General features: G+C 40.7%; 1 protein-coding gene across 3 annotated transcripts in view; it reads right to left on the bottom strand.

Moving 5' to 3' along the window:
- CPNE4 (copine 4) overlaps positions 1-16,419 on the bottom strand; it is a 665,006-nt gene that overhangs the window by 44,784 nt on the left and 603,803 nt on the right. For all 3 annotated transcript variants that reach the window (XM_072792768.1, XM_072792769.1, XM_072792770.1), the window contains one exon: positions 1,160-1,258. In XM_072792768.1, the coding sequence (XP_072648869.1) occupies positions 1,160-1,258 (99 nt within the window). The remainder of the gene's footprint in view (positions 1-1,159; positions 1,259-16,419) is intronic.

Below are 16,419 nucleotides of genomic sequence, written 5' to 3'. Positions count from 1 at the left end.
ATAAGTACTTGAACAATGGTCTGATTCAGATTAAGCTTCCAGTTCTAAAGAATGTTAGTTTATTCCCATTAAGCCTAGGTATATTTTGACCTTATATCTGAAAGAAGAGACCTGAAAAATGAGTTGTGACATCCTCTGTTATCAGCATTTCTTTTTTTTTTTTTTGTCTTTTAAGATTTTATTTATTTATTCATGACAGACACAGAGAGAGAGGCAGAAACAGAAGCAGGCTCCATGCAGGGAGCCCTATGTGGGACTCAATTCTGGGACTCCAGGACCATGCCCTGAGCCAAAGGCCGATAACTGCTGAGCCACCCAGGAATCCCTGTTATCAGCATTTCTGAGAGGGCCAGGTATAGGATCTTATCTCTAAGAGAAAGAGCTTTCTCAAAGCCACTGAATGCTCAGCTGTCACTCTTTTCCCAGAGTAAGAATGTCAGGTATTTTGGTTTGAGTTCCCTTGAGACAAAGATTTAAGTGTTAAGTAGTTCATTTAGGAGGCAATACCAGGAAGCACCAACCGAGGAGTGGGGAGTTGAGAGGCAGAGGCTGCCACAGAGGTGTGCAAATCGGTCACTGTGGACAACCAGGGCTCATTGCTGCTGGGAAACTCTAGAAAACTGCATAGAACATGCACTAAGAATTCTGCACCCTGCAGGGTCAAGAGAGCTGGGGTATTTATACTTCAACCCCTATTAGTTACTTGTTGAGGGCTGCTCCCTGGAAGGAGCCTGATGCAGGACTTGATCTCAGGACCCTAGGACCACAACCTGAGCCAAAAACAGATGCTCAACCACTGAACTACCCAGGTGCCCCATCACCTTCATTTTTTAAGTGAGAAAACTGAGGCATAGAGAGGTGAAGTCACTTGTCCAAGGCTACACAGCTAAAGGAAATTAGAAACATTCTCATCTGACCTCTGTTTTACTGATAGAGAAGCTGTACCACACTAGAGCAGTGTCTTCTGCAAGGTCACACTAGTTGCTTTGGGTTAAGTTAGTACGAGAATCTAAATACTCAAATCTCACCATGCTCCCTACTCATTACATTAAATCAAATATTGATATCTCCTCTCTAGGTGCTCCATGTGTAGTGGGTGCTCAGGATGCATCATGAGAGAAGTGTCTGGGGGAAATGCCATGTGTGGTTTAGCACCTACCTGTTTCCCTTCCATTGCTCCCCTCATCTCCTTGAATGTTGAGGTGAATTCTCCAATGAAGTCGTGTTTGCCGTTGGAGTCCCAGTCCCATACTATGCACTGCAAGAGAAAGAAGTATCGTTTTGTTTTTTGTTTTTTTTTAAATTAAGAATGCATCCACAGTAGCTGAAGGCAGTGCAAACTTTATGAGGAAGAACTGATAAGAGATGCCTAGTCTTGAACAAAAGCCCAGCACTCTAGGATTGTGGCATGTGGAATGTAGTATGCCCTTGGTTTCTATAATTTTTTAAGTAGATTTTTAATATTAATTCCAGTGTAGTTAACATACAGCGTTATATTAGTTTCAGGTGTACAATATAGCAATCAACACTTCTATACATGACTCAGTGTTCATCATGATAGATGTACTCTTAATCCCCTTCATCTATTTCACCTATCCCGATCCCTACCTCCTGCCCTATGGTAAGCATCAGTTTGTTCTCTACAGCTAAGAGTCTGTTTCTTGCTTTCTCTCTCTCTTTCCCTCTTTGCTTCTTTGTTTTGTTTATTAAATTCCACATATGAGTGACATCATACGGTATTTGTCTTTCTCTGACTTATTTCATTTAGTATTATACTCTCTACATCCATCTATGTTGTTGCAAGTGGTAAGAGCTCATTCCCAGTGATTTCTGGAGTCTTTACTTAGCCTTATTGCCACAATCTCAAACTAGTCACTGTGATTCAACAGTGACGAATAATCTGTCCATTTTTCCAGATAAGGTTAACAGGACCAAAAGGATATGAGTGACTCACCAAAGGACCATCTAGTGAATGGGAACCTGGGATGTGAAGGCAGATGTCCTAACTCCACTTCCAGTGTTTTCTACATAGCAAAGCCTCCCTGGTCTACAGGTGGAAACGCATGCCTGACTCCATTATCTGTAGCTCATGTTTAATGATTTGAACAGGACCATATTAGTCACATTTTCTTTTTTTATTTTATTTTTTTCTGAAGGCAAAAGGGCAATGCTAACAATAATGAGTAAGAAGGCAAATAAGTGAAGTCTTTAACTGTACCCATATGGAAAACAGTGACAGATAAGTCACACAGGTAAATATCAGGCACCCCTCACACATGAGATGGTTGCTTCTAACATGAGGGCTCTTTCTAACAATATTAAGGCTAAATTCTGGGCTCCCAACCAACACTCTGTAGAGTGACTCAGATTAAATCAGTAGCCATCATTCTGTTTGGTTACATATTCTTAGGCAAAGAAGGAGTTCTGCATTTTGTTTCCAGGGTAGAGGTTGTGGAGTAGGGTCTCAGGCACTGTGGATATAACTTCTAGATCTTAAGCTAGTGATTTGCGCTGAGGAAGTCTCAGATCTCAAATAAGACCAAGGCAGCAAAGGAGAACTTTTACTGCAAAGTTTCCTCTGGAACATTTGGGTTCTAAGAGGTGGCCTGGTCCTTCCTCAGGATGCAGATCCCATTGGCCAGTCCTGTCTGAAAAACCTGACTTGAATCTATTCTCTGATCCCGTGAGATGACCCAGACCTAAAATGAAATGTGTCCAAAATGAAACATGATTTCCTCCGTGAATTCATTCCTGCTCGTTTATTTTCTGCCATGGTGAATTTTACCAACACTCATCCAGTTGCTACAAGGAGAAAACTGAGTGTCATTCCTGATATTCCACTCTCCCTTGCTCCCACATCAACTCCAGTGCATTCTATCTCCCAACTATGTTTGGACACCAACACTGTCACCTGCATTACCAGTCTGGTCTCCTTACTCTCCCCAGTGTGTCCCCCCTCCCCCCCACCATCCATAATCCACCAGTCAGGCTCATTTCCTGCTTAAAATCAAAATGCTTATAGGCTAACTAAGGTCTTCTAAGGGCTTTCATGATCTGACTTCCTGTATATCCCCAAATTCACCCTTTATGATCCACGTGTACAGTATTTTAAATACTGTAAAATGAATTAAACATTTTAATATGAAGTTGCTTGGAATGAAAAGCATTTGCTAAGAAGTATTTGCAAAGAACTTTTTTGAGGCATCTGTTTTTTTTGTTTTTTAAAGATATTTATTTGAGACAGAGAGTGTGCAAGAGAGAGAGAGCATGAGTGGGGAGGAGGGAAGGGGTGGAGCAGAGAGAGAGGGAGAAGCAGGGTCCCTGCTGAGCAGGGAGCCCAATGCAGGGCTTGATTCCAGGACCCTAAGATCATGACCTGAGCCAAAGGTAGACACTTAACCAACTGAGCCACCCAGAAGCCCCCTTTTTTGAGGCATCTTGGAAAAAAACAAATTTCTCAACTTTTGCTTTCTCTTTCAATATGGAGGCCATGGTAGATAATTCTTCTGCATGGAAAACATTCATAAGTCCTTTGGCTATGGAGGAGATTATCTTAGAATAAATCAAAATGGAAGAGGTTAAAACAAAGGGAGCTCAACTGCTCTGCTGAATAAAGTAATGTCAGGTTGAGTTTTCCCTTTGCAACTAGAGACATAGACATAGGACCCAGGGGTGTGGGTTGAGAAGAAGTTTGGTAAGGATTCATCAGAGGGCTGAAGACAGACCTGACATTGGAGCAGGAGGAGGTAGAGACAAGTAAGGAACTTTGAAAATGGTGAGGTCTAAATTTCAAGGTTAGGTTGTTTGGATATCTCTCCCCTCATGTGTCCTCTCTACTTCCTCCTCTCCTGTTATCCCTGAGACTCTAGTAAATCTGCCACCCATATCATTATGCTGGTGGTGACTTGGAGAATAAAGGTGAGGGGCTGTGTCCATGTTTTGGGACAAGTAGACCAGAGAGCGCTGTGATATGTCCCATAGGGATTGCAGACTGAGGGGAACAGGGCTGTGGAGGGAGAGCAAGACAGATTACTCCTAGGAATGGAACCCACAGAAACCCTGGTGAGGGTATCAACTTCCACAGTACATGGAGTTAGAACTCAAGATATCTTATCTAGATTTTGAAAGAATCTTTGGCTCCAGGAAGTTGGAGAATTACAATTAACATTCAGCTGAAACCATGCAATTTACACTAACTTTTTGGTCACTACATGTTTACTCCATTGATAGATGCTAAAAGTAAACTACTGATTGTATCTGTTACGTGAATCTGAGTCTCTAAGTGAGAGAAATGCACAGCAGAGTCCCCGGATGACCCAGGATGGACATTTGTATCTACAAGAAATAAATCACCGCTGTTGTCAGCCACTGAGATTGCCACAGCATAACTCAGTCTGAGAACCATTTAAGTACTTAAAGTGCTGTCGTAGGGAAAGGTATTTCAATTTACTTTGTTGGACTCCAAAAGAAGGAAAACAATTTTGTAGGAACGTTACAAAGAAGTAACAAATAAAAGAATTTCTCAGGAATTAAACTGTCCAGAAATAAAGTTAACTGTTTGTGTAAGAGTGAGTGTTTTATTGTTGGAAATGTTTAAGAAGAAACTGGAAGACTATGCCCAAAAAATGTGGTAGAGAGAGTCAAGCAGAGAATGTTATAGAGGATTTGGTGGGATATTCTTTGCGTTTTCTTCTAACTCGGAGATGCTAAGATTAGTTGGACTTGTATAGATTGAAAAATAATGTCAATGAAAGGCTTAGCTCTTTCTGGTTGAAATGCTAAGCAATGTGATGTATGTAGGAGTGATGAGAACCCCCTTTTTCATTCAGAGTAGGACAAAGTCCTATCTGATTTATTACAATGAAGAGTGGAACCAATCAATGATTCATCCATTTGGAAAAATCGCTCAGACTGTGCATTGTACATACCACATTGTTGAACACTGTCAGTTGATCTGTGGTTACTACAACCAGGTGTTTTTCTCCTTGCTTGCCAGCCCCTCCTTACTGACTCTCCCACCTTACACAGGTATGACCTGGGCCTGGACACAGAAAGAAAGAAGGGTAGTCCTTGGGCCCCTGTCTTTACAGCTCTTAACTCTGCCTGGTAGTGAATACAGCCGTGGGACACCTGAGACTGACACTCAGATACTCTTCTACCTTGAGGAGCAGATAAAAAGGCAGAGGGCAGAAACACATGAGAGGAAAGAAGTGAAGCAGCCATTTAAATTCTTTTCTGCCTTGGGAAAGAGGTTGCATCCCCTTCTTCCTGCCTCCCTGGTCATAGTAGAATATAGAAAAAGCAAGAGGGGATGCACACAGTACTTCAGTTTGTCACAGAATCTTAGGCAAAGACTACGTCACTCCTTTTTTGTCCTCCCTTAGGTTCCCTGTCATGCTGTGGTTAGTTACTTTCCCTCCTTCCACCTGCCATCTGCAAAATTCAGGACATTTGTAATGTGCCATCTCTCAGGGGCAGAAAAGGAGTGACCACTAACCTCCATGGGCTACAGGGTGAGTCAGGTTTGACAGGACTCTAGTCCTGGCCTCCCAGGGGCAGGCCCTGCCGCTTACATGGGCTCTGCTTCTTCGATTGGCTAGCATTTCTCATATGGCAGACGCAGAAATCTGTTTTGACCTATCTCAGAAGGGACCCTAAAGGAAGGAAGACACTGAAGCAGAAAAACAAAAACACTCTTCCTGTCTCTCCCTGCCACAGAGCTGGCTTGTGACAGCTCTGATGCGGTTGGGAGAGGAATGCATCTGGGTGAAAAGTAAACAGATCAACTGCCCTGTAGAAAAACTGAGACCGAGGCAGGGTTCTTGGTGTGAATCAATAAGGAAGCCTTGACAGATCTGTGAGAGATCAGCAGCTGGAGACTCTCCAGGAGCCAGAAAGCTTCTCAAGTCCCTGTATCCCACAGTGGAGTTTAGGATGCAATCTTATGATGTCTGAGGTCCACAGACATCCAAGCAACTCCCTCATTTTACAAAGAAGGAAATGGTGGCTAAAAAGTGAAGTGGCTTCTTTGAGTTCACCCAGTGCAGGGCTGGGACTAAAATCCAGGTTTCCCAGCTCCCTGATTTCCCAGCTGCCACGTGAATAGCAAATTATAGTAATTAAAACATATATAGTGCTTACTGTATACCAGACATTGTCCTGAGCACTTTGTTTTATGTATAAAATATACATCTCTCAACTCATTTAATCCCTGCAACAATTTATTGTTATGCTCATTTTATGGATGAGGAAACAGAGGCACAGAGAGGTAAAGTAAGTTTCCCAAGACCACCCGGCTAACACTAGATAATTTTTGAACTAAAAGAAGTTCATAACTTGTCTTAACTGACCATCTTTTATGAACCTATGCCCCTTGGTTTATGGTCTTTAATCCTTTACGACAACCTTGAAATATCAGTATTATTATTACCATTCACAGGTAATTGTCATTCACAGGCTTAGAGAGATTAAGTGACTTGACTGGACACCTAGAGAGTGACGAAGATGAGTCTGAATCCAGGTTTCTGGTGCCAAAGCTGATACGTTTTTTGTTATCCCATACAGCCTCTTAATGGAAGCAGAAATTCATAGTTGAGGTCTTCTTAGTTTGCTCTGTATAAAAAACCCCATTCTGTGATTGAAACTATAAACTACTAGGATTCTCTGAAGATCAATGAACACACCAAGCAACAGAGAGAACCTGTTCACTATTTCCATGCAAGAGGCTGCACAGACAGCCGCACATGCATGGTCTCTGGGGTCTTTAGCTCTGCCTGTGAAATGCATGGATAGATGTCTTGAGAGTTTTCATTACTCCATCCTGTTCTTATCTTACATTTGTATGGAACCCATTATAAGAAAGGTATGCCAACTTACTGTTCATTAGCCTTTTGTGATGGTCACTTTTACATGTCAACTTGGCTAGGCTACAGTCCTGTTATTTAATCAAACACTAATCTAGGTTTGCAGTGAAATTATTTTATAGACACAGTTGATCAGTTCATAATCAGTTGACTTTAAAATGGGAATTTTGTGGTTCCTTATGAATTTTAGGATCATGTTTCTATTTCTGTTAAAACAACGATAACAAAACACCACTGGGATTTTGATGGAGTTAACACTGAATCTATAGACCGCTTGGAGGAGTATGGGTATTTTGAACCATATTAAGTCTTCCAACACATGAACATGGTATGTCTTTCCATTTATTTGTGTCTCCTTTAATTTCATCAGTGTTTTATAGTTTCCAATGTGCATTCTTTTGCCTTCTTGGTTAAGTTTATTCCTAAGTATTTTATTATTTTTGATGCTATTGTAAGTGGGACTGTTTTCTTTTCTAAATTCAATTAGCCAACATATTGTATATCATTAGTTTCAGAGGGACTGTTTTCTTAATTTCCTTTTTGGATGGTTCATTATCAGTGTATAGAAACACAACTGACTTTTGTATGTTGATTTTGTATCCTATAAGTTTACTGAATTTGTGTATTCTAATAGTTCTTTTTGGTGGAGTCTATGGGGTTTTCTACATATAGGAATCATGTCACTTGCAACCAGATCATTTTACTTCTTCTTTTCCAATTTATATTTATTTTCTTTCTTTCTTTTTTCTTTCCTAATTGCTCTGGCTATGATTTCTAGTACTGTATTGAATAAAAGTGGCAAAAGTGGGCATCCTTATCTTGTTCCTGATCTTAAAGGAAAAGCTTTCCATTTTTCACCATTATGATGTTATCTGTGGGCTTGTCATATATGTCCTTTGTCATTTTGGAGATATATTCCTTTATACCTAGTTTGTTGAGCATTTTATTATGAAACAGTGTTGAATTCTGTCAACCCAGAATAGCCAAAGCAACCTTAAAAAAGAACAAAATGGGGATCCCTGGGTGGCGCAGCGGTTTGGCGCCTGCCTTTGGCCCGGGGCGTGATCCTGGAGACCCGGGATCGAATCCCACGTCGGGCTCCTGGTGCATGGAGCCTGCTTTTCCCTCTGCCTGTGTCTCTGCCTCTCTCTCTCCCTCTGTGACTATCATAAAAAAAAAAAAAAAAGAAAAGAACAAAATGGGACACATCTTACTTGTAATTCCAAAATATATCACAAAGCTACAGTGATTAAAACAGCATGAAATTGGCATAAAGACAAACCTGTAGGCTAATGAGACAGAACAGAAAGCTCAGAAATAAATTCACACATGTATGGTCAACCAATTTTGGACAAAGGTGTCAAGAATGTATAACGAAGAATAGTCTCTTCAACAAGTGACATTGGGAAAACTGGATATCCAAATGGAAAGAAGGAAAGAGAGAGAGAGAGAAAAACTAGGTCCCCATATTTTCTACACACAAAAATCAACTCAAAATGGATTAAGGATTTAAGCATAAGAACTGAAACTGTTAAAACTACTACAAGAAAACATGGGAGAAAGCCTTCTTGACATTGTTCTTGGTAATGATTTCTTGGCTATGAGACCAAAAGCATAGGCAGCAAAACCAAAAGTAGACAAGTGGCATTATGTCAAACTAAAAAGTCCCTATTCAGAAAAAGAATCAACAAATGAAAAGGTATCTTATTAAATGAGAGAAAATATTTGCAAACTATGTATCTGATAAGGGGTTAATTTCCAAAATATACAAGGAATGCCTACAACTCAACAGCAAAAATTCAATAGTCCAATTAAAAAAAAAAAAAAAGGACAAATGTCCCGAGTAGACATTTCTCCAAAGAAGATATAAAAATGGCCAACAGGTATATGAAATGATGCTCAACATCATTAATTATCGGGGAATGCAAATCAGAACTACAATGAGATATCACCTCACATCTGTTAGGATGGTTATTATTTTAAAAAACACAAGAAAAAAATAACAATTGTTGAAAAGGATGTGGAGAAACTGGTGTTTTTGTACACTGTTGGTGGGATTGTTCAATGGTGTAGTAGTATGGAAAACAATTTTAAGGTTTCTTAAACAATTAAAAGTATAAGTATTGTATGATCTAGCAATTCCATTTCTGGGTATACATCCAAAAGAATTGAAGTCAGTATCTCAAATATATCTGCACTCCTGTGTTCAGTGCAGCATTATTTCATAATAGCTAAGATATGGAAACAACCCAAGTGTCCACAGACAGATGAATGAGAAAGAAAATGTGACATACACGCACAAACACAGAGGAATATTATTCAGCCTTTAAAAAGAAGGAAATCTTGATATTTGTGACAACATGGATGGACACTATGCTAAGTGAAATAAGCTAGTCACAGAAAGATAAATATGGCTTGATTCTACTTTTATGAGGTATCTATAGGACTCAAACTCATAAAACAGAGAATACAAAAGTAGTTTCTAGGGGCTCGGGGGTGGGGGAATCAAGAAGGTGTTGTTTCATGGTTATAAAGCTTCAGTTGGGCTAGATGAATAAGTTCTAGGTATCTGCTGTAAAAAATAGTGCTTATAGTTAACAATATGGTATTGTGTACTTCAAGACTTGTTGAAAGAATTGATCTCATGTAAAGTGTTTTTGCAACAAAGGATAGAGAGCATATTGGGAGGTGTTGGATATGTCTATCAGTTTAATTGTGGTGATGGTATCATGGATGTTTGCATATGTCTGAATTCATCAAATTGCATACATTAAGTATGTATAGTTCTTTTCATACCTATTACATGTCAATAAAGCTGTTAAAAAACAAAGTGAAGGAGATTTTCCTTGATAATCTGGGTGGGCCTGATACAATCATTTGAAAGGCCTTAAGAGCAGAATTGAGGTTTTGTTGTGGAAGAAGAAATTCTGCCTTTGGACTGTAACTCCAGCTTATGCCTAGGAGTTCCAGCTTGCCCTTCCTGATGGCCTGCTCTAGGCTCTAGGGATTTCAGACTTGTCCAGTCACCCCAACCACGTAAGCCAATTTCTTCCAATAAATCTCTTAAAATATATCTCTCACCAGTTCTGTTTCTCTGGTTAACCATGACTGGTGCACTTTTCTTCACCTCCTCCCTTGCATTCATGTACCCACACTTAGAAATGAGTTTTCAGTGGTCTTCCCATACTGAGATGCCAACATTTATTAAACATGTACTTTGTCCCAGGCATTTTTCTAAGCACTTCACATAGTCAAACTCATTTAACCTTCACAGTAACCCTACTACTGAAGAGCATTGTCTAACGTGTGGCTGACTTTGACATCAGAGTTCTCAGGGTTAGAATCTGATCCAGTTCCTGGTGGGGATGGGTGAGCTGTCCAAACTGTGATCATAAAACTATAACTGCCATTGATCACTGCACAATTCTCATGGGCAAAAGAAATCTGTTCTTCCCTTGACTTCTCAAATTTTAATTTTTTATAAGCTCTGTCAATTTGTCATTTGTTCAGGTAAAGCAGAATTTGCTGTCAAGTTTCTCCTGGCTCCCTAGTCACACCATCCCCTAAGCTTTCACCTTATATCTGCTTCAACATCTCTGAATACATGGTCATCACTGGCCTATATCCACGACTTGAAGGAAACCCCTGAGCACTCAGATTTTTATCAGGGTTTAGCACAATTCCTGGGAACAAGTAAAAACTTGGATAAATATTTGATAAATGAATGAAAAAGCTCTCTCTCCCTGAGTCAAATTGATGGCAGTTCTCTGAATGTTTTGTCCTGTCTACACACTGCAAAGGGAAAGGAAGGTGTTGCTATCATCATGTTATTTTTTACGAAATGAGACAATTGAACTGGATAATAAGCTTTGGTGATTGTAGAGATGGGTGTAGGGATGCAAAAATGGGATATGGACATAATTTAATGATTGCAGTCACAGTTGCTAGGGGCTGGGAAGTAGGAGAGCTAAGTTCTAGTCTGAGCTCTGCAGGTAGTGCTGTGTGACCTCGGGAAGGCTTCTCAACCTCTGTGCCTTGGTTTCCTTCTCTATAAAGTGGGTGTTTGGGGAATGAGAATTGCAACAAATGTTCTGTGAGGTCCCTTTCAGATCCAGAATTCCCTAATTACATGGCATTGCATCTTTATTCCTTTTTCAGCTTTCTGTTCCAAAGTCTGAGACTATTATATTAAAGCAATACAATTCTTAATTATTAATACATGGTTAATGTAGCAATACTCCCTTTGTTCTCTTTTGTTAGGTATAATAATACACTTTTGAGAGCTAAAAGTCCATTGTTCATTGTCTCATGGTGATCCTCACAAAAGCTCTCCCTTCCCCAAGAAAAAGGTTCATTTTTACAGATGATCCTAAAATATAATAAAGCAATGAAAGGCGGCTTATTCCCAAGTGCAGAACTAGCATGAGTTGAATGAGGCTATGAACCTGCCTTTATTTCTCTACATCCAGGGCCCTCGTCATACCACATAGCTTCACAATATACTCCTGCCAGGTACCTTTCCAATGGAAAAGCTTTTTTAACCTTTCCTTTCCTTAAAAATTTTTTTTAAAGATTTTATTTATTTATTCATGAGAGACACACACAGAGAGAATGAGAGAGAGAGAGAGAGAGAGAGAATGAGAGGCAGAGACACAGGCAGAGGGAGAAGCAGACTCCATGCACCGGGAGCCTGTTAAGGGACTTGATCCCGGGATCCTGGGATCATGACCTGAGCTGAAGGCAGACGCTCAACTGCTGAGCCACCCAGGCATCCTTTAAATTTTTTTAAAAATAATCAATTACTTCATGATATCTGACCGACCTCAGGGAAGAATACACTTATATACATTTTTAATGTTCTCTTTGATAATAAGAACTCTTCAAAATTGCCCAGAATGATTAATCTTCAGAGGGGTCTTACTGGGTTCATTTGAAGGTGGAATTTTAAACTGAGACCATCAAAATTAAATGCTAACAATGTACGAACCAAACTGTGTTCTCGCTTCACTCAGTCTAGACCAGTTTTCTAACCATAGCTTTTATTTTACTTATTTTATTTTTTTAAGATTTATTTATTTATTTATGATAGACATAGAGAGAGAGAGAGAGAGAGAGAGAGGCAGAGACACAGGAGGAAAGAGAAGCAGGCTCTATGCCGGGAGCCCGACGTGGGACTCGATCCCGGGACTCCAGGATCATGCCCTGGGCCAAAGGCAGGCACCAAACTGCTGAGCCACCCAGGGATCCCTAACCATAGTTTTTAGAAAATCAGGAAATATTCTATCACTTTGAGGAGATTTTAGGCAAATACATACAATCATATTTCAGGACAGCCATGATTAGGAATTTGTGAGAATTTCATCCATAATTTAGTATTTGGGATCACTTCTTTTTTGTAAAAATACAATGACAACCCTTAACACAAAATTGGTTTAGTGGTTTATACAGCACTCTAATAATCTACAAAAAGGATATCAAACACATATTTGTTTATTTGATAGTTGTGACTTGGGCATAGGCAGACCTTGGCTGAGCGTGTCCATGGGGAGAGGATCCAAGCTCCCTTGATTATCTTTTAATTACTTTACTGTGATTGCTCATTGCAGATCTGGCAATAACCATTTGATATTGACCCAGCTGTTAGGACAAGAATTAAGAATTAAAAGTAGCTGCTCCATTATGACATGAATACTCTGATTTGGACTTCTGTGTTTTGGGGGGCAGAGTGCCACGTTGAGTAAAGACAGAGGGCTTCAGAGTAGAACTGAGACTGAAGCTGGATTCAGTTAGATGGTTATATGCATGATCTAGATGGAGGGGAGAGTTTCTCAAATGAACACGTAGTTAAAGCTCCAGAAGTGACAGGCAGAGCTGAGGCCTCGACTATGTCCATCTCTGAGAGCTACCTTTGCTGGAACGGTAGGCAGGACTAGTGGAAATCTGTCCATATGACAGCCCAAGTATCTTCTGAGGGACTCTAAGGTGAGGAGAGAGAGTAGGCTGACAAAATGGGTCCAGGAACAAAGAATTGGATTTTACAGGAGTGGGGCAAGGCTAGTAGTCTGGTGACAATCACTCAGGTTTTTCCACAGGCCTTGCCCCCATGGATTCATGTCTGAGTTCTAGGGAGGGGGTTTTCAGTAGGCCAAGAGAACAGAGAGAATGGTTTTGATGCACTGAGAATCTCAGAAGACAGTCCCAGGGACTCAGATGCACTTCCATGCAGTACAGGCGTTGTTTGGGGGCTGAGGGAGGAGGGATGGTGGGGGCAGCAGTAGCAGGAATGTCTGGACACCTTAGAGGGCACAGCATTGGTATTGACACACTAAGGCATCTGTGCACCAAGTAGCAGCAGCAGAGAGAAAATTGTGCTGGAATCTTTGGGCTCCATGGAATATGATCCCCCTTGCCTTGGGATTAATACTTCTGATACAATGAAAGTGGAGGAGGGCCCTCAGCTGGCTTCAGGTGTAGCAGAAGCAGGAGAAAATGCACAAAAGAGGGTGGAGGGCGGGGCAGACCAGATGGCTTTTGGAGACCCGGGATCGAGTCCCACATCAGGCTCCCTGCATGGCTCCTGCCTCTCCCTCTGCCTGTGTCTCTGCCTCTCTCCCTCTCTCTGTGTCTCTCATGGATAAATAAATAAAATCTTTAATTCCAGCGGACCCTGTAAATGAGGCTGTGCATAGTCATCTACCATCTGTTTTTCCCTGCCTGGCCTGCCCTCACTCACTGATCCCCACCTCAAGCGGAAACACAGAGCATCTGGGACGTGAATTTTAGATGTAGTGGGGGAGTGCTCTGTGTTCCTTTTCAGTACTGTATGTCCAGAATGACAGGACTTCCTCTAATCCTGAAACTCAGACCAGGTGCTTGGTGGGAGGAATATCCCAAAGCATGAGTTCCCCTTGTAGACTCCGGTCAGCGCCATTTAACTCAATCTGCTTTTCTGGTTCTAGACTCTCTTGCTGTCATCTGCTGCTTTTTCTTCCAAATCTGCTCTCAATTTATACTTTGCATTTGTCTCATTACATTTCTAGTAACCAGATCAAACTGTCTTTTCCAAAATTAGAGATTTGTTAAAGATGTTATTACCTCCAGGGAGGGAATACCTTGACCTTGGGGTCAATGTGCTAGTGGTTTGATAATGGTAGAAATAGCAGCACTCTTGGAGTCATTCGTAATTTAATTCAAATGTCTTCCCTTTCATTGGGCAAGTGTGTAATCATCCCCAAATCACTTTGCCTTTTTTCTATCCAGTTTATTCATCTGTAAGGTAGGGATGATAATTCCTCTCTACTCTCTAGGTTGTTATAAGAATTTATTTGACACATATATATTCTTTCTTTATCACCTACCATGGACTAGAAATTGTGCTGGCAATGGGTATAAAGAGATGAAAGACATATCTCCTGCCCTCAAGATGCTCACAGTTTAGTGCAGGTGATGCACTTGCAAATACATAATAGTTTCACAGAGTGGACATGGCAAAACCAGAGGGTTGTGCCACAGGCTGTCACTGTAACAGTCAGGAAGGCTTCCAAGAGCAAATAAGAAAATAGCACCTGCTAAGTGGCATTTACAAGTATAAGAGCTCTTTAATTTATTTATACATAAGGATAAATGGCTAAAAACAGATCCTTTTATGAGCACAAAGTAAGGACAGATAGAGCAGAAGAGCACTCTGGGTGCCTACAGGGACAACTGGAGGACACAGAGCTACTTTCTCCTTCCTCTTGCTTACCCTTGAGACTGCACAGGACTGGAATGCAATCTGCCCAGGTAAATCTCTTGTCTCCCACATGTTATGTGCTCCAGAGACACTGTAAGCGTCTCAGAGCAATTCCCTGCAGGAACTTGTTCTATGCCATGCTGAATGCTCCAGGATATGATGTTGGAGATGTGGTGGTGAAAAGGACAGATTTGAGAAGGCACAGAGGTGGGTCCTGGCCTGGCCTCTGATGTTAACCAACTATGAGACATTAAGCAGGTCATTCTACCTCTCTGGGCCTCAGTCCTCTTCTGCAAAATGACTGGCTTGCATTAAAGGAATGATGATAAGAAAATGTTATGCCTAAGGATTAGTATGCCTAAGGACAGCTTGTTAAGTTTCAGATTCCCAGGCCCTAACTGAAATTTTTGACTCACTTTTCTGGGGAGGGTCCCAAGAATCTGCCGTTGAAACAAGCAACTTACCAGTTTGTATGCATTTGGTCTCTAGACACACTTAAAAAACAATAGATAGAAAATCCAGGAGTCTAGGACAAATGGCAATAATCACATTTATATCCTGGCTCACACTGGCTTCTTCAATCCAATAAGAAACTTGACCACAAACAGAAAACAACATTCAAGGGCCATCCTGACTCCGTAGTGATCGTGCAATGCAGCACTGTCTAAGCAGACAAGCAACATCCTCAAATGTTATACTCATGAAAGTGGGACTGAGAAATTCCCAGGAGGGAAGGGCGATGTACACGTTGGTTTTATCTTGAGTTCACACAGCTCTTCTTCTGGCCTGCGGCCAATCCCTGAGACATCCCACAACGAAGTATGTCACTCTTGGAAGCTTTCATTGGAGATTTATGGCTTTGGGAGGCTTGGTTAATTCAGATAAGCTTCAGAGGCTCCCAAATGCTTGTCCAAACCTCTTTAACTTCACACCTCGCTACTCTTTAGGAAGATTGAAGCTCCCATGGTTGTGTGGGCAAAGTGAAGAGGCAGGCTTTGACAGTGACTTATGCCTCAAGCTTTCAGCAAGAGCTCTATCTTCATGATCAAAGTCACTCTGAATTGGTTCAACCTGTACCACTCTTTTCTACCAATTTTACAGGTGTAAGATCTATCTGAGAAACTGATATTCAATCAAGGGCTGATGGGTGTTGGACTCAGGAAACTTCCTTATGTGAATTGCAAATATGAACACAATCTCTACTCAATGCATGTATATTCAATGATATAAGTCAGACCAGTAGGCTGTTGGGGTATGATGTATACTATCCTTAACATATAATGAAGTATGGTTCTCCTTGAGGAGTTCTGAAACTATAAGGGCCTCTTCCGTACTCCCCCTGGCTCCCAGTCTCTCTGTCTCTCTTCTACGTCTTTACCTCCTCTGTATATTTTCTGAAACCTATTGCAGATGAATCTGATATATTTGACAAAAGGAGATTGAAAAAGTGACTATGGATTTTGTTTTTCCATTTCATTATTTTTTTTCCATTCATTATCACACCTTTATTGAGTATCTACACTGGCAAGAAATAAGCTAGGTGTAATACATAAAGCAATGAATAGTAAAGATAGAAGAATTAATTTTTACTCACATAAAGCTTACAGCCTAGTCATAAAAACAGACATTAATTACATATGAGAAAAGTGAAAATTAAGGACTCAACTGGGTAAATGAATGAGTGAATAAAAAGAACATGTGAATCCCATCTTTTATACAAGAATCCTGGAGCACTTTTCACAAATGGTAAATAGCAATTCCCTCCCAGTGCTTGGAGGATCTGTAGGAACTGATACTGAAATTAGAATTTAGATTAGGTATATA

This window comes from Canis lupus, chromosome 22, assembly GCF_048164855.1.
Source record: "Canis lupus baileyi chromosome 22, mCanLup2.hap1, whole genome shotgun sequence".
NCBI lineage: Eukaryota > Metazoa > Chordata > Mammalia > Carnivora > Canidae > Canis > Canis lupus.
The sequence above is the reverse complement of the archived record's forward strand: the minus strand, read 5'-3'. Positions and strand labels throughout refer to the sequence as shown.